Consider the following 18,857-nt stretch of genomic DNA (forward strand, 5'->3'; position numbering starts at 1 on the left):
CATAGCTAAGTTTTTAAACCAGAGTATTGTAAAGGGTGTTAAGAAAGTTCGTTCCATAATGAAATATTTTGAAAATTTGAAAGTAGTGTTTAACTGCAGAGAGTAATTTTCTTGTCTGACAAAATCACAAGATTGTGTTTTCGATTTACAGCAATTAATTTCTAGCATGAATTTATAGGATTATTTTTTTTTCATATGAAATTATAAAAACATCTTTAAAACACCCAAATGAAAGGACTGCTGGTCATTTTTTGTGAAAATGTAGGATTAACTACTTTTATTTCTTCACAGCTTATCTTGCATCATACAAAACTGATGAGCCTAGGTGAAAGACAATTAAGAAATGAATTCAATTTTTGAAGATTCATGAGGACATGAACTACGACGCTTCACGTCGGCATATTTCATGAAGCGCGTTAGCGCACAAGCCTCAAGTTCTCAAGTTAGCATGTGGCCCATGGGCCTCTTATGTTGGTATTTCGAATAAAAAAAATAATTTCAAGTCTGAAATTCAAGAATTTAATGAAGCATAAATGCTGTTTACAGAGAAAGGTTTTTTAAAAAAGAGCGTTTTGAATCCCCTCCCCATTGGCCTCAAAGATGCCTACATTTCATACATATTTATAAACCTACACCCAAGACTTGTGGTCGAACTGCAGTGTTTCTGATTCTGGATCTGATCCCATATAAATGTATTTTCTTTAAGTCCTGTTTCGAATTATGTTTATAAAATCTAGTCTAGCTTTCCTAGCAGAATGTAACTCAAATATGTAATGTATAAGAAAACTTCTAAGAACATCTTCTAAACAAAGTCTAAATGAAAGATTATTAGTATTAAAATTCTTGTGGTTTTTGCTGTGCAAACTTTCTTCTATACAAGTAAATGCATTTTGTTTTTGGCTTTCTGTCTGTCCATGTTATGTATATTGATTAATACAAAGACTCTATTTTTAGCTTACATATTGTCATTTAAGTCTGACTAAATACTTATTTCCTTTACTGATAGATACCATGGCGACTGGGGAATCTAACACGTCTGATCTGCAGACTCTCCTGCATTATAATCGTCCAAATCGTCCGAGATCGACCCCGCCCACTAACCCATCAAAGGAGGAGTCCACTCTAACACATCAATACAGAGCAGCGTCGGTCATACCCTTTGGTAGCAAGACTGATGACGAAACCACGCCCCTCATGGGTGTCATCAGGTGAGCTAAAGGAAAATATCAGTTTGAAATTTATTTGACAACATATTTTGAATTAAAAGTTATATTTACAGTACTTTCTTTCGTTTGTAAGGGATTTATTGTACAGAGAGGCGTAGCAGTCGAGTCGCGCAGCGATGAGAGTGTCACGCCTCTCTGTACAATAAATTCCTTACAAACGAAAGAAGGTGTCTGTAAATGTCTTGTGTCATGGTCATTTGCATAGTCACTCCTTCAGCACCAATCTGCACGCGACATTACGTCATAGGCCTAGGTCCATCGTAAGTGAACAGGCCCGGTGTTCAAACAAAGCAGAAAGTACGATGGAGATGGTTGCATTGAAAAATCAAGCAATGTTAAACGAGTGTGAAATTGTATTTGATGGATTAATTTAAGCAGTATGAGTATTTCAAAAACCATAACAAATACAGGCACAATACTGGAAACCTGGATCCGCCCGCACTATGACCCGCTACATTACTGTTACTAGGGATACGCTTGCATGTCCCGAGGAAATCCGAGTCAAGTACTGTAGCCACAGGTATCAAAATTATGGAATGTAGTGTGAAATAGTCCAGATACAAGTATATACGAACATGTATCAGTTTGCATGTAACTCAAAGAACTCAGAAAAACAGTTGCTATATTAAGGGAATCATCGAACTGCGCGTTTTCAATATTGTTAGATTTCAGTTATCTGTTTTAATTTGAATACATGTATTTCAAGAAAGTCTGTGTATTTTTAAAATATTTGTTTAAATTAGTTAACTAATGAGTTTACATGTAATCCTCATGAAAATGGTTTTCACGTATGCATTTTCAGATCGAAAGGGGGGGGATATTGTGAGGTTTCTCATTTTTCCTCTGGATAGGTTGTATATGCTTACAGAAATTGAAGAAAAAAAAATTTCAAAAGTATTGAGTTCTTTTGGAAGTTATTGTACAGTACATTGGAAGTTATTGTACGGCTAAGCTCCGCCCCCTAGAAGTTATAGTACGTTGGAATTCAGCCAAAGGTTTTCTATCTGATTTAAAGTATGGCTAACATCAAAAGAAAAAGTACCGCACCATGGCACAATATCACGTTGTGTCATGGTGCGGTACTTTTTCTTTTGAAGTTAGCCATACTTAAAATCAGATAGAAAACCTTTGGCTGAATTCCAACGTACTATAACTTCTAGGGGGCGGAGCTTAGCCGTACAATAACTTCCAATATACTGTACAATAACTTCCAAAAGAACTCAATACTTTTGAAATTTTTTTCTTCAATTTCTGTAAGCATATACAACATATCCAGAGGAAAAATGAGAAACCTCACAAAATTCACCCCCCCCCCTTTCGATCTGAAAATGCATACGTGAAAACCATTTTCATGAGGATTACATGTAAACTCATTAGTTAACTAATTCAAACAAATATTTTAAAAATACACAGACTTTCTTGAAATACATGTATTAAATTAAAACAAGATAACTGAAATCTAACAATATTGAAAACGCGCAGTTCGATGATTCCCTTAATCATGTTAATAGCAACTGTTTTCTGAGTTCTTTGAGTTACATGCAAACTGATACATGTTCGTATATACTTGTATCTGGACTATTTCACACTACATTCCATAATTTTGATACCTGTGGCTACAGTACTTTACTCGGATTTCCTCGGGACATGCAAGCGTATCCCTAGTAACAGTAATGTAGCGGGTCATAGTGCGGGCGGATCCAGAATTGACTCGGATTTCCTCGGGACATGCAAGCGTATCCCAAGTAACAGTAATGTAGCGGGTCATAGTGCGGGCGGATCCAGGTTTCCAGTATTGTGCCTGTATTTGTTATGGTTTTTGAAATACTCATACTGCCTAAATTAATCCATCTAATACAATTTCACACTCGTTTAACATTGCTTGATTTTTCAATGCAACCATCTCCTTCGTACTTTCTGCTTTGTTTGAACACCGGGCCAGCTGGTCACTAGCTCTTAAAAGATGGACCTAGGCTTATGACGTAATGTCGCGTGCAGTTTGGTGCAGAAGGAGTGACTATGCAAATGACCATGACACAAGACATTTACAGACACTTTCTTCCGTTTGTAAGGAATTTATTGTACAGAGAGGCGTGACAGTCTCGTCGCTGCGCGACTCGACTGCCACGCCTCTCTGTACAATAAATCCCTTACAAACGAAAGAAAGTACTGTAAATATAACTTGCAACATATTTTAAATTCAAATATCTCTTGCAACATATTTTAAATTCAAATATCACTTGACAACATATGTAAATTCAAATATCACTTGACAACATACTTTAAAATCAAATATTACTTGATCACATAATTTAAATTCAAAGTTTACTTGACAACATATTTCAAATTCAAAAATAATCCTTTTTTCATTTTATTTACAGAGGAAACAGTGATACATTTGTCCAGCACGAGGAAGAAGAGGATACAGCCATTGACAAGGAGAGTATAAAGGAGTACTTCAGCTTGAGGAACAAATGGACCATACTTAACCACGTCAAGATATTAATTCTGGTCGCCATTGCCTCCACCTGCTGTGTACGTACACAGGAAAAAAAATTTTCTTTAAAATAGTTATTGACACTCCACTATTATACGTATAAATTATATTACGGATATGTTTATTGCTTATTATATTGCTGTAGATTATGATTATGGCGGCAGAAGAATCAGAAAAGACATGGCGTCAGCTGAGTCTTGGAAATGAGGTTAAATGTACGCCATTTTTTACTGTAAAACTTCTACATGAAGCATATTTAATGATTAAACTTAATTTTTAAGTAAATTATGTCGAGCTTTATTTCTTTAAAGATGAAAAATTTGCTGCCAATAATCACCCGGTTAGATTGTTTCTGAAAGGACCTATATCAGAATCAAAAGAGAACAGGACGATCCCTCTTAGTGTTGGAACAGGAAACAAGGTAAAACTGACATATAAATTTATATGGTAAAGAGAAACTTGTAAATTATACAGTTTACAGCTCGATATATTCAAATGATGGAATCATGTTGTTTATCACATGCATGTTGACCTTTATTCAGTGGATAACTTTTTCCAAATGTAAATTGCAGTACTTCGAGACGTCTTGCAAACAAAACAAAAAAAAAATACGTTTGCATTTTTAAATGCAGAAGATAGAGAAAGGATTTCATAAAAAAAAATTAATCAACGAAATAAAAGATATTGATTCCAGGCCAGTAAGAACGTGGGGAGTGTCCCCCAATAATTTGCAAGTATAATTTTTACAATAGCTAAATTACAGTGTGCCTCCTCAAATTTGCCCGGATATGCTGTACAAAAAAAGCCAATATACAGATGCCCTCCCTACAAAAATTATTATTTTTTACTTGTCAAGAATTACTGTTAGGTTACCCCCACCCCCCTTCCCAACTGAAATCGCTTCCTACATGTCTGGTTTCCGAAAGGCATTAAAACATACATGACATTTTAACGGTGTGACGATGTTTACCTCATGCAGTAGATTGGAAAGTGAAAGATCCAGGATAAAAAAAGTAGGTAAAAGCATGTGCTAAAGAGGATCATCAATGTTATGTGATTAAAAACGAATAAATCCAAGGACTGCAGTTGTGTTTTCTTTCCCCATACAACGCTCGGGGAAAGAAAACACAATTCGTTAGATAAAAATTGTATTCAATTAGTAAATATGGTAGATTCCATAAAACAGTCGTTTTTATAGAAACAATGATATTCCCCTAGGACATATAATGTCCTCAATAATATGCCCGGTAGCTTGATATTGGTAAATACGCCATCGGATTCGTAACCAGCACCTAACTTGCTGTAATATACATTGTATATTTATTTGTTATACCTTTAAAAATTAGTTCCTACATAAATCTCTACTAAATAAGTCTTACATTTCTAATGTTTTACTGAGCGGTCATAAAAAATCTATGTTTGACCGCTGAAGGAGAAATTGGACCTGTGGATGAGATATTGGACAGCTTACGTCACACTGTGGGCGGGATCAGCTAAGTCTTATTTGCATTCGTTGGAATGGAAGCCAGTAAAAGATACATGTATAACAAAAAATAAAAATTAAGAATAAATAATAATGATAAATAAAAGGTATGACAAAACATTTATTGACTGTGTTCTCGGGCAAAATGCGTTATCGACCCCTCAAACCAAACTGTTTGCCTTCGGTCTAGCGTTCGGGCAAACAGTTTGGTTCCTGGGTCCGACGAAATGCATGTTACCCTCGGACCCATTCAATAAATGTATAATACTGCATTTTTGACATTATCTATTTTTTTCCATCCAGAGTGAAACATGGATTTTGAAAATTGATACCGCTATGCTGAGCAACGAAGATACTGTAGAACTGGAGCATAAATTTTCAAGCAAGAGCGAGTAATGAGATTTTCCTTATTGTTTATGTTTAGCTATTGCTGTTTTTTCCGCTTTGTTTCGTTTTCTTCATTATCATTTTTTTGGAGGGGGTGGGGGTGTTAGGACTGAAAATCCCAAAAACAAATGTTGTTTCTTCCACCCAAAACAGTCTCTTTGAGTTACCAATATTGGAAAAACTCGATAGGATTCATTTTTAGCTCACTTCCACAAAAGTCGAGGTGAGCTTATGTTATACGCCGTCGTCGGAGTTCCAGGTTAAAGCCCATTCCCAAGTAACTATAAGCTCTGCTAAACTGGTACAGGTGATGCATCTGGGGATGTACCTACTGGATGCTGCATTTGATCTATAATTTCCAGATTAGTGACCAGGTTTATAGTTTGAAGCATGTCCATTCCCACGTAACAATAATCTCTACATAGACCAAACTTGCATGGATGCATCTATAAATGAACATGACCAGAATTGCTTCTAATGCTACATCCGACTTAAAATGTTTTGGATGAGTGATTCTATTGAAGTTTTTAGAGGAGGTCAACTCACAAGAAACTATAAGCCTTTGCAAAATTCAATGGATGATTCAGCTATGGATACAATCTACCTGACTTGCATCTGATGCATTATCGGATCTACATGTTTCGGATGTGTGACTCTCTTGAAGTTTTAGGGGCAGGTCCATTAACAATCTAAGAATGCACACAACCTGACATGCTTTGAATGCTGCACCTGACCAATGTTTTCTGAATGATTGAATACCTAGGGTTAAGTTTTTGCAGCAGGTCCAGGTTACAGTGTATGGATTTTGGGATGTACACTACCCTGATTCAGATGCTGTATTCTACCTTTATTTCCCGAATTTTTCAATAGTTTTGGAGATTTTGGAACAGATCCTTTTCCATGTGACTCTAAGCTACATATACACCAAACTTTCATGGAAGATATATCTAGGGATGTGCTACAAGAGATGCTTTGGATGCTGGATCTATACTAAAGATTCTGGATGAGTGATCAGGGGTTAAGGTTTTTGGAGCAGGTCCATTCCGAGGTTACCATAAACCTTACCTTATCAAACTTGCTTTGAATGCTGCAACTGTCTTTTATTTCGTATATATACTGGACCAAAGTTGATTGTATGACGCAACAGATGCCACCAGATCTAGACTTGCTTCAGTTATTGCAACTCATCTAGTAGGAAAATTGGCCAAACTTTAATTTGCTTCCCAGCAGATCCATTTCCAAGTAATGTTATGTCATAACTTGACCAAACTTGCATCAAGGATGACTAGATTCGTCTAGAGATAAATACTTGTTCAAAATGAAACAAGTGACATGTATTTCTAGCTGTTCAAAGAAGGACTCTAAAAATAATAAACTTACATGAAGCTAAGGGGGTCTTACTGAACATTCATTTGGAATGAGATTTTCTCACTCTAGATAACACTCTTTGAGGTAAGCTTAAATCGATATGTGTGATTACTTGTGTTTATAAATATGCATTAAGTTCTATAATCTTTTTAATGTTTGCATAATAGAACAGAAAACATTTCTTTCGAGCTGACATCGAACCAAAGCGTCCCACTGCTTTGGAGAGGTGAAGAACTACCGACTGAGGAGATTGTCTATGCCGCACTTATCCTTGTGTTTGTTTATGCTATGATTGTTTTTGAGGTATTTCTGATACTTGACAATTTACTTGCTTTATTTAAATCAAACACACAGGAACTTTATATAATTAATTGCCTTGGGTTTTTTCCAGCTTGTACATAGAACATTAGCTGCTATATTGGGATCTCTTGCTGCTATAGCGGTTTTATCTTATTTTCACAAGGTACTGTTTGACCTGTATAACCGTTGGACTTTGAACAACCATTTGCATTATTGTTTGCTTTTATCTAAAATGCATTAGAGTATTATACTTCTTTATCTTTTGCTACTTCATAGCGCCCTGATCTAGCCGCCATTATCGCATGGATCGACATGGAAACTCTTATGCTCCTCTTTGGAATGATGGTCATAGTCTCTATCTTTTCTGAAACGGGTTTCTTTGACTCGTGTGCACTTCAGGTTTCTAGTGATTTTACCACTTTTAAAATTTACAATTTTCTGCTAAGTTATCAGTAGTCGTAGCTTACGAAATACTTTTAGTTGTAATGTGTATTTGTTTGCTTTATGCCATTTTTATTATATATTTACAGGCCTATAAGTTGGCTAAGGGTCAAGTCTGGCCACTGATTACCCTGCTTTGTGTGTTCAGTGCCGTAGTGTCGGCTTTCCTTGATAACGTCACCACAGTTCTTCTACTTACCCCAGTAACGATCAGGTTGGTAATAATGAAATGATGAACACTGCTACTACAAGGAATTTTTTGATATTCTCACACAGAGTTTGATGCTGATTTTCCAGATTGTGTGAAGTTCTGAATTTGGATCCGAAAAATATTTTAATAGCAGAAGTTTTGTTTTCAAACATTGGTGGCACTGCAACAGCCATTGGTGACCCACCAAATGTCATAATTGTATCCAACTCGGATATGAAAGCTAAAGTAGGTAGATGACGTTTCCAGTGAAAAGAAAGGGCACGCTTTTGTATCACTCGCACTCCCTTTCGATGCTCACAAAGAATGGAACAAAAGACGTCTTCCACCTTGATACAATTCTTTTCCTGCTATTTTATCCTCGGTCCTCCCTCTTGAAGTTGCACATATGCATCCTGGTTTGGATATTAATTGCAAAAGATTTAATACTCAACTAATTTAGAGTTTATCTTTTCTAGGATATAGATTTTGCCAATTTTACTCTTCACATGTTTGTTGGCATCATATTTGTCAGTGTTGTGGGATATGGTGCTCTTCGATTCCTTTATCGTGATATCACCAAACTCCAGAATCAAGACCCGCCAGAAATAGCAGGTAACAGCACACTTTTGGCCCTCTATCACCAAATAAATTGCTTTCCATAAAGCCTATTATTGCCAACATTAACACAGATTATTTTTAATCTGTTGTATATAGATTTTGGGAAAGGAATAACATGACTTTGATAAGACGAAACAATTAATATTTTCTACAGAGTTAAAACACGAGATAGACCTGTGGAAGCGTGCTGCTGCACGGGTGTCTGTCGTGTCGAGAGAAGAAAGCATAATGAAGGCATTGTTCCAACAAAAGGCAGCACAAAGAGAGAATGCCCTCATCAGACAAATCTACAGAATGAAGTTAGAAAAACACTGAAATTGCTATAAAATACACTCTTGCAATCTACACTTGCTATATGTATAATGTTGAAGAAACGCTAAATTTTTTCTTGAATATCTTGCAGAAGATCAGAAAAGAAAAGCTTTCAACAAAATGTAAAGGAGCTGGAGAGAAAGGTATGACTATTTAGAGCAATAAATTGTGCAAAACCAACGAGGTTTTAAATTTTTATAATTTTTTAAAAATATGTGTCAGTGGGACCCTCTCGTGGATTTTTTTCCTTTGCAGTACTATATCACTGACCGGTGGCTTTTGGTCAAGACTGGAGTTGTTTTGACTGGGGTCATCCTCTGTTTTTTTCTCCATTCCTTTATTGACAGCATGCACATAGGTCTTGGTAAGTTTTCACTTATTTCCCAATGGTACAGAAACTTCGTTTGTACCTATTTTGGTATTGATCAGTAATTTTTTAATCCACAGGATGGATTGCCGTCATGGGGGCAATATTTCTATTGGTGGTGGCAGATATTAAAGAAATGGAAAATATTCTTCACAGGGTTGAATGGGCCACCCTTATCTTCTTTGCTGCTCTCTTTGTATTGATGGAGGTACAAAAATTAAGTTCTGCAAATTTTAAAGCTGCAATTTGCATGAAGTTACCAATATTTATTTTCTTGAATCTGGATGGTTGCGCCAACGCCATTCTCTCGTTAGTCTTATAACTTTCCCATCTGTATTCTGTTCTCTGTTTAAATGCACAGTTTACCCCCAGACATATAGAAGTCCAAATCAAAAGACCTACACTCTTCCAAGAAACTTTGAATTTAGGTACATTATTACAAAAGGAAATGGAGAGCAATTCAAACGTGGCAAATTTCCATCGTTGTCTAATTTCAGAATGATGACTTTTGTGAATCCTTCAAAATTATAAAGCTAGGGTTTTTTTCAATGCATGTATTTCAAACATTACGCATGTTGAAAAATAATTTACTAGTATTCACTGAAGGTTTTCAGGAGTATGCTCTAATGGCGATTATCATTTTAACCCGAGGCAGGTTACAGACAAATAAGTTGATGTTACAGGAAATTTTACAACCTCGTTTAGTCACCATATCGTAAATTCTGTGGTCTTTATAATGACCTTTTTAGCAAATATAACCTATCAATGGGTCGTATTTTGACTGACATATTTCATACCAAATTGGTAGGCCTTTTTTATACTTTGACTACGGATTACTCCATCTAGCTGATCAATACATAGGGCTCACGGCAAGTGCAACCGGTCGAAAGGGGATGCTTACTCCTCCTAGGCACCTGATCCCACTTCTGGATTTTCAGGGGTCCGTGTTTTATGCCCTGTTCACAATTTTTATTGTTTTTAGGTTTTTTTGAGTTTATCACTGTTCGCTATCTTCACCTATTTCATTTTCTGTGCAGGCGCTGACAGAGTTACAGCTAATCGATTGGATTGGAGACAAAGTCAGTGACCTAATCAGTGGACTTGATAAAGGCACGCAGCAAAACTCAGTTGCTATTCTTCTCGTATTGTGGGTATCAGCTATTGCATCCAGCTTTATAGACAACATCCCATACACCACAGCAATGGTAAATACCCGCCATCTTCAATCAAAATGCTCTTACCGATTCGTATATATATGGTAGATATGTAGTAAAGTAAAGTTTGTAAACATCTTTCATCATATCACTCTCTTACAGACTAGCTCACAATTTATAAATTGTCCATTAAAATAGGACAATATAGTGTCATCAATTTGCCATATTTTAGATTCCTGTTTTGGTCAAATTGAGTGAAGATCAAGATATCCCCCTCTTTCCACTTACTTTTTCCTTGGCATTTGGTGCATGTTTAGGAGGTATGTACTCAGTATTGAAAAAGTTTAGGACATCTGCATAAAATGTTTAAATGGTTCTAAGACACCTGCATGAAGTTTCACAAAGATGCAAAGCCTTTGTAACTTCTTTTATTTCTCCCATCAATGACTTTATGAATTGGTATGGAGAATTTTCCACTTAGAAAATGTACCCCTACAAGCCCAAACCCCTACAAACCCATCTTCAATCTACCAAGAACAAGAATCACCCCAATAACTTACTAGTGTAAATCAGATAAATAAGTGCGCTAAAAAAAAGTGCGATCATCCTCTTCAACTGATTAACACGGTCATAAATTAGCGTGCTTGAGCTTTGACAACGACGTGTATCAGTTTTATTTATATATTAGCGTGTACATAAATTAGCGAACAAGAAGCCGCGCGAAAAGCGCTAAAATATGATTACTGCTAAAATGAATATGTTTACAGTCAATGGGGAACATAAACATAGGTAGTGACTGTTCTTTCATCAAGCGCCCGGCACTAGAAGTGAAAGTCAGGGATCTTTCGGATGAGACATTAAAAAACAAGGTTCCATGTCAGGGTAGGCACTGACACAATAAAGACCCCTCACTGATCAATGGCCTTGAGTGCCGAGTATAGGTCTAAATATGAAGCCCTTTACCGGTATATGGTGACGTCTCTATATGAGTGAAAAATTCTCGCAAGGGACGTACAAAAAACATATTATCAATCAATCTAACATAATGAATGTATTTACAACATATCTCTAATCACTGTCCTTGATCAAGAAATTAGTCCTCATTCCTTCTAAATAATTTATCTATTAGAAAGCTAATATTGAAATCCTTGCCAAACATTTGTCAATTTTGATTTTTATTGCCCTGGACTTCTTGACCCTGAAGTTCATAGATTCATCACAATTCATCTCTGTTGAGACTGAAATGTTAAGTAATACTCTAAAAACATTCAGAACATTCTTATGGACCAAGACATGCATACATTTATGCAAGGAGGCAGAATTTTCTAGGCCTTTTTTTCAATGGATGCATTATTCAAAATTTGTCCAGAAATTTACTACATTTTGTGACTCTCCTCTCATTTACGGCAATTCACCTAAAGCAAGTCAGACTCAGCCAATGTGATGTTAAACAACACGCAATCAATCAATCATTTCCTTCACAGGCAATGGAACCTTGATTGGTGCCTCTGCAAATGTAGTGTGTGCCGGTATTGCGGAACAACATGGCTATGGTTTCAGCTTTAAAGAATTCTTCAAGTATTATATAGTACCATATTTTTTACAGTCATAAACAGTTACGTAGAATTAGTACATGTACATGCCCAATACTCTGTTTATGGTAGAATGTATTGTTATATTTTTATTCTAGGGTGGGATTTCCTTTAATGTTGGTGACTACAACAGTAGCTATGATTTATCTCCTTATATGTCACGTGGCCTTAGATTGGAACTGACATCTAACTGCTCTAGGTTGCACTGCGAAGAAATTTGGACCAACACATTCCAACTTTCAATGAAATTGAAAAAAAATTGCATGTGTGTGATATATTGTATTCTATTGACAAACTATGAAATGCACACGTTCTTTGTCATATTAATGGACCATTTTTCATTTAAGTTAATTATTTAGTATTTCCTTTATTCTTTGTTGATATGTTAATTAATATCTTTTGCATTATATCAGTATGCCGTACTAGACTGTGATAATTTATTGTACACAATGACTAAATACAATCTACTTCCGGTTATTATTTGTACATTTATTACCATGTTGATATTTGAATTAAAATGTTTTTTTCTTACGCATCCTTCTATCGTTCTATATGGTAATACAAAGAATTAAGGGGGGGGGGGGGGCTGTGCTGAGTGGATATTTATACTACAATATTTTGAATATTTATATTGTTCTCTGTTGTTGATGTTTCAAGATTCTTTGGCCAAAATTCTATCTTATATTTGCTATTCAATCTTTAGATTCCAAGCCTTTTCATTCTAAACCTCATCAACAGTTCATACATCATTGGTCCTCTGTAAGGGCATTCACTCAGAGTGCTGTTTTCTTGTATTGACTTTGTTGATGCATCATACATGTCAATGATTTTTGTGGGTGGATGGATTTTGTTTTATCAACAAAAACATGGGGTATATAGTATTTGACACTAATCTTTACTCCACTGCTCTTTGTCATTTTTTTCCATGATGCCTTTCTTGCACTGTTCCTACATTATTTCATTATATTTGTTAAGTAGATCGGGATTCTTTCGTTTTTAAATTAGATATTTCGACCTTCCAAAAGCAGGTTCTCTAGAATTTCAGGCTGTTCATCTTTCCATGACCAAGTGACTTAATATCTGAATTTCTTAATGGTTCTAACGTATCACTAAAGTTTCTCAAGGCTTTGTCATCATCTGTGAAGTGAAACTGGTATTTTATTCCAATTTCTCCAAGTTCCCCATTCTCGTCCAATTCAAGGGCAGACATTTATTAACAAAGGAATGAAGGAAGAATATTCTGTATATAGATTATGTTTTTCCAATTTCCAATTAGCAGGTCTTGTAAATGATCTTTCGATGTATCAATTTTTTTGCATTCTTTCGATAAAGATCCATCCTACCTTTAGTGTCCGTCCTTTAGATAAAGTTTTAAAGAAACATTAGTGGGTTTTTACTGCCTTATGTTCCTTTGCTCCAAATGTGACATTGATATATTGTCTATTCTTTCCTTTTTAAGTTCAGTTTTTATTGTAAATCTTTCTGTAATATATGTTCTCTGAAACCCAGAGTCTATCCGAGGTCGGCCAGTTTCAAAAAGTTTCATTCAGATCTGATGTATCAGTTCTTGCGTTCTGTATTAGAAACATACTCTTGGAGACTGTTAAGTTATTTCGGTAAACTTTCTGGCTATGTAGTTATCCAGTTTTGTAGTCCAATAACTTTCCTTTCTGTACTTCTAGTTGTGATCCGACTTTTTTTGTATTAAACTCCATTCTTATCATGGATACAAAGACGCCCAGATATATCCTGGTTCACGGCCTCTAGGCTGCGCATGTTTTTCTTGTTCATCCTGGAAGTGCCACAGAGTGCAGGCTTAATGTTAATAAGGCTCATGTAATTTTCATTAGATACTGCACAACTTCTATTCGTTCCTTTAATATTGAGATAACATAATTTTTATGGGAGTTTGTGGCCGAAAATAGCGGATTATGCCGTTCCTTCCAATTGACTTATCAAGTAGTTGAACTTCTCAATATTGTAAAGCCTCGAATTTTTATGCACCGAAGACTCAAAGGAGTTCCAGAATTCTTTCCACTTTAATAAGTTGTTAAAGAATCTCTCACGCAAATATGGTACAAGCAATTAAAGGATCATTCTCTATAATGCCTACAATGACTTCAAATTTTCAAATACTATTTTTAGCTCACCTGAACCTAAGGCTCAAGTGAGCTTTTCTGATCGAAATTTGCTCTTAATGTCTGCCGTCGTTGTCGTTGTAGACTTTTCACATTTTCATCTCTTCTCAAAGTATCCATGGGTAAAGGGGATTCAAATTTGTTCAAATGAAGGGCAACGCCTTCTTCCAAGGGGAGATAATTACGAATTCGTGAAAAATTAATGGCATAATTTACAAATCTTATTCTAAAGAACCACTGTGCTAGAAAATATTAAACTTAAGTGGAATCATCGTAGATTCAAGTTTGTTCAAATTGTGACCCCCGGGGGGTAGGGTGGGTCCAAAATGGACGATTAAAGTTTTACATAGGAAAAATCTTTATAAAATCTTTCTCAAGAACAGCAAAGCCATGATTAGTCATATAGATATGGAAGCATCCTCAGGTAGTGTAGATTCAAGTTTGTTCAAATCATGGCCCCCGGGAGTAGGTCGGGGCCACAGCGCGCGATCAAAATTTTTACATTAAATCTTTAAAAATATTCTTCTCAAGAACAACAAAGCCATGATTAGTCACATTTATATGGAACCATTCTCAGGTAATTTAGATTCAAGTTTGCTCAACCCCCCCCCGGAGGGGGGGGGTATGATGGGGTCACAATCGGCGATCAAAGTTTTACATAGGAATACATAGGAAAAATCTTTTAAAAAATTTTTCTTAAGAACAGCAAAGCCATGATCAGTAATTAAGATCCTCAGGTAGTGTAGAATCAAGTTTGTCCAAATGACCCCCGGGGTAGAGTGTGACCACAATGGGTGGACAAAGTTTTACATAGGAACAATCTTTAAAAATCTTCTTCTCAAGAACATCAAATCCATGATTGGTCATATTTATAAGGAAACATCCTCAGGTAGTGTAGAATCAAGTTTATTCATATCATGACCCCCGGGGGTAGGGTGGGGCCACATGGGTGATCAAGTTTAACATAGGAATACATAAGAAAAATCTTTAAAAATCATCTTCTCAAGAACCGCAAAGCCATGATAAGTCATATTCTCAGGTAGTGTAAAATCAAGTTTGTTTAAATCAAGACCCCCGGGGGTAGGCAATGGATGATCAAAGTTTTACATAGGAATACATAGGAAAAATCTTTAAAAATTTTCTTCTTAAGAACAGCAAAGCCACTTTTAGTCATATTAATTCAGAAGCATCCTTAGGTAGTGTTAATTCAAGTTTGTCCCCCCCCCCCCCCCTATTAAACGGAACTTTTCAATACTGAAATAATTTCTGCTTTTTCCAAGCCATGTGCTCAGGTGAGCGATGTGGCCCATGGGCCTCTTGTTTCCTTTAAAAAAAACTGCATGAATCAGCAGGCTAATGATCCAATTTAATGATAAATGTTGATGGTGCTATAGTACTTGTTACGATATAAGGTCACAAAATAATGTACTCAGTCCGTATTAGCATTAGGGTAATGGGAAAACTCTAGAGGATGGGTGTGTTAGCCAACTCCTACACATGTCAAAACCACCTTAAACCAACACCAAAATCTATATGTAAACTTCTTATATACATAAAAAGTGACTACCAGATTATGAACTTGGTTTAAGGCGGTTATGACATGTAAATAAAAACTTTTCGCTTCATTTTACGATATTTGCGAGAAAATCTAATAAATGAAAATGTAGTAATATCCCCGCTCTGATGTGAATATACTTTTTCATGTGAATATACACAACTTTAGTTAAAGAAATACAGGAAGTTGACATCGGATTCGTACAAAAATAAATCTCACCATACGGATGCCTAAGGGTGTGCTAAAATTTCAAGAAATCTGCAATGAGTAGTTGAGAAAACTGCAACGGAAATTTTGTACGGACACACGCATGGATAAACAGGAAGTTGAAAAAGGATTCCTATAAAAATGAATCCTAAACAAAGAATATGCTAAAATTTCAAGCATCTGGGATGAGTAGTTGCTGAGAAGACTGCGACGACAATTTGTTACGCACGGACAGACACACAAAGATACATACAAGGATAAAACAGTATACCCCCCCCCCCCCTCTCCTTCAGAGCAGGGGTATAAATATGAAAGCCCCATCTTCTCCCAATGTAAAAAAGGGAAAAGACTATAGAGAAGCTTTAAAGTCAAGGTCATAAACCAGAGAACAATTGGAAACGTCTTGGCAAACTCAATGCACATGGCAAAAATGAACATCCTACTGGTATCATCGCTTATTCAAAAGTTATCACTATACTGTTTAAATGTTTGAAAAGTAGGTCAAACTTAAAAGTCAAGGTTACCGGGTCAAAATCATAGTTTGTTTGGAATGGTCAAAAGTCATGCACATGGCAAATAAAGCCCTGTCTTCTCTCATTCAAAACTTAAAACCTGTGGTAAAATTTTTGAAAAGTAGGTCAGGCTTCAAGGTCAATGGTTCAAAAATCAAACTATATTTAGAAAGGTCTTCTCACAGGAAATGTACAATGTCAAATATGACATGTTTTATTGTACCCCGCTTTCGCAAAAGCGAGGGGATATTAAATCTCATTTGTCTGTCAGTCTGTCAAAAAAACTTAAACCTTGGTCATAACTTTTGAATGAGAAGAGATAGGGCTTTCATATTTCACATGTGCATTACCCGTGACAAGACCTTTCCAAATATACTGTGATTTTTGACTCAACCTTGAAGTTTGACCTACTTTTCAAAAAATTTAACTTTACTTTAAATTGGTCATAACTTTTAAATGAGAAAAGATAAGGCTTTCATATTATACATGTATATTATCTGTGACAAGGCCTTTCCAAATATACTACGATTTTTGATCCTGTGACCTTGAAGTTTGAACTGCTTTTCAAAAAATTTAACTTTGCTTAAAAATTTTGATTGAAAAGAGATAGGGCATTCATATTTAACCTGTGCATTACCTGTGAAAAGACCTTTCCAAATATATTATGACTTTTTACCCCTTGAAGTTTGACCTACTTTTCAAAAAAATTAACTTTACTATAAATTGGTCATAAAATTTGTATGAGAAAAGATAGGGCTTTCATATTAAATTTGTACATTACATGTAACAAAACTTTTCCAAATATACTATGGTTTTTGACCCCATGACCTTGAAGTTTGGCCTACTTTTCAAAATTTTTATCTTTGCTTATAACTTTTGATTTAGAATGTATAGGACTTTCATATTTACTATGTGCATCACCAGTGACAAGGTCTTTCCGAGCATACTATGATTATTGACCCCTTGACCTTTTGTTTGACCTTATTTAAAAAAAAAAATTAACTTTGATGATTACTTTTGAATGACATAAGATAGGGTGTTCATATTTGACGAGTTCATTACCTGTGTCAAAATGTTTCCGAATGTGCTATGATATTTGACCTCCGTGACCTTGACCTTCAAGGCCTAATTTTCATACATTTCATCAGTTTTGCTATATTTTGAGGGTGCGAAGATAAGGAATTCATATTTGACATGTGCATGACCTGTTACAAGCATTTCCTAATGTACTATGATTTTTAATCCCATGACCTTGACTTTGAAGTTTGAATTAATTTTCAAAAATTTTAACATTGCTAATGAAAGAAAAAGTGAGCAAGCTCACATACCCCACGCTTCCCCAAAACTCGACAATGCAACACGTAATGAATGGCACAGTGCATTTTAAATACACAGTATAATTCAAAAATGGGGCATTACTTGCAAAAAATCATCACATCAAAACTTCTTGCATATAAGGACATTCAAATCTTTGTATGTTACAAATTTAACTGGGCTGAAGTTTCTAGATAAATAATGGAATCAAAATTTCTTGGTAATATACAAATCTATACATTATTCTGAAATACCTACAAAGTTTCAGGAAATTCAGTGCCGGAATTATGCTGACAAACTGTTATTTAAATTCCTCAGTGATTTCGATTTGTTAATGAGTGTAAGTCCATGTCCAACACATGACAGTTTACACATTTAAATAATTGATGGAAACAAAATTATGATGTAGTCATTCATATGAATCTGTTTATATACTGTACTTATGAAATTATTGAAGGCAAAGCACACCAATTTGAAGGGGGGGGGGGGGGGAGAACTATCGAAGATGGTGTGTGTGTGAGTGTGTGTTTGTGTTAAACCATTAATATTTTGATCTCAAAATCAATAGGGGTCTTTTAAGGTCATAAAATATTTCATATAGAATTTCATTATAAAAAGCTGATTCCAGTGGAGTTTCTTATTACCTAGCTGGAAAGTTTCTTCAATAAAAGGCAAAACTCTTAAGGCAAAAATAATGGAATCGGAATTTCCTGGTAATATGCACATCTACACACTGTGTACTAAATATCTGCAAAGTTTGTCCAAATTCTGTGCAGCGGTTTAAGAGGAGTTGTGCTGACAAACTGTTCATCTCTATATTCAAGATATGGCCAAAAACCTAAGTTGAAAAGTGCCGAAATTCCCAGAAAAAATAATGGAATCAGAATTTCCTGGTAATATGCACATCTACACACTGTGTACTAAATATCTGCAGAGATTGACCAAATTCTGTGCAGGGGTTTAAGAGGAGTTGCGCAGACAAACTGTTCATCTTTATATTGAAGATATGGCCAAAAATCTAAGTTGAAAAGTGCCGAAATTCCCAGAAAATATAAAGGAATCGGAATTTCCTGGTAATATGCACATCTACACATTGTGTGCTAAATATCTGCAAAGTTTGACCAAATTCTGTGCATTGGTTTATGAGGAGTTGCGCTGACAAACTGTTCATCTCCATATTCAAGATATGGCCAAAA

The 18,857-nt window shown here is 35.6% G+C and overlaps 1 protein-coding gene across 1 annotated transcript; it reads left to right on the forward strand.

The window, feature by feature from the left end:
• The first annotated feature begins 1,009 nt into the window (after positions 1-1,009).
• Positions 1,010-12,178, forward strand: LOC133173190 (P protein-like). The gene is made up of 19 exons (XM_061308142.1): positions 1,010-1,208; positions 3,608-3,761; positions 3,869-3,938; positions 4,035-4,144; positions 5,510-5,598; positions 7,129-7,264; positions 7,353-7,424; positions 7,538-7,660; positions 7,792-7,916; positions 8,000-8,138; positions 8,369-8,504; positions 8,665-8,809; positions 8,914-8,965; positions 9,078-9,186; positions 9,270-9,397; positions 10,227-10,394; positions 10,576-10,663; positions 11,828-11,921; positions 12,034-12,178. The coding sequence occupies exons 1-19, from the start codon at positions 1,012-1,014 to the stop codon at positions 12,116-12,118; spliced, it is 2,220 nt and encodes a 739-aa protein (XP_061164126.1). The 5' UTR covers positions 1,010-1,011; the 3' UTR covers positions 12,119-12,178.
• Positions 12,179-18,857: the final 6,679 nt, after the last annotated feature.

The sequence above is a fragment of the Saccostrea echinata genome, unplaced genomic scaffold (assembly GCF_033153115.1).
Source record: "Saccostrea echinata isolate AGI-Se365-2 ecotype Australia unplaced genomic scaffold, CSIRO_AGI_Sech_v1 ptg000056l, whole genome shotgun sequence".
Classification (NCBI taxonomy): Eukaryota; Metazoa; Mollusca; class Bivalvia; order Ostreida; family Ostreidae; genus Saccostrea; species Saccostrea echinata.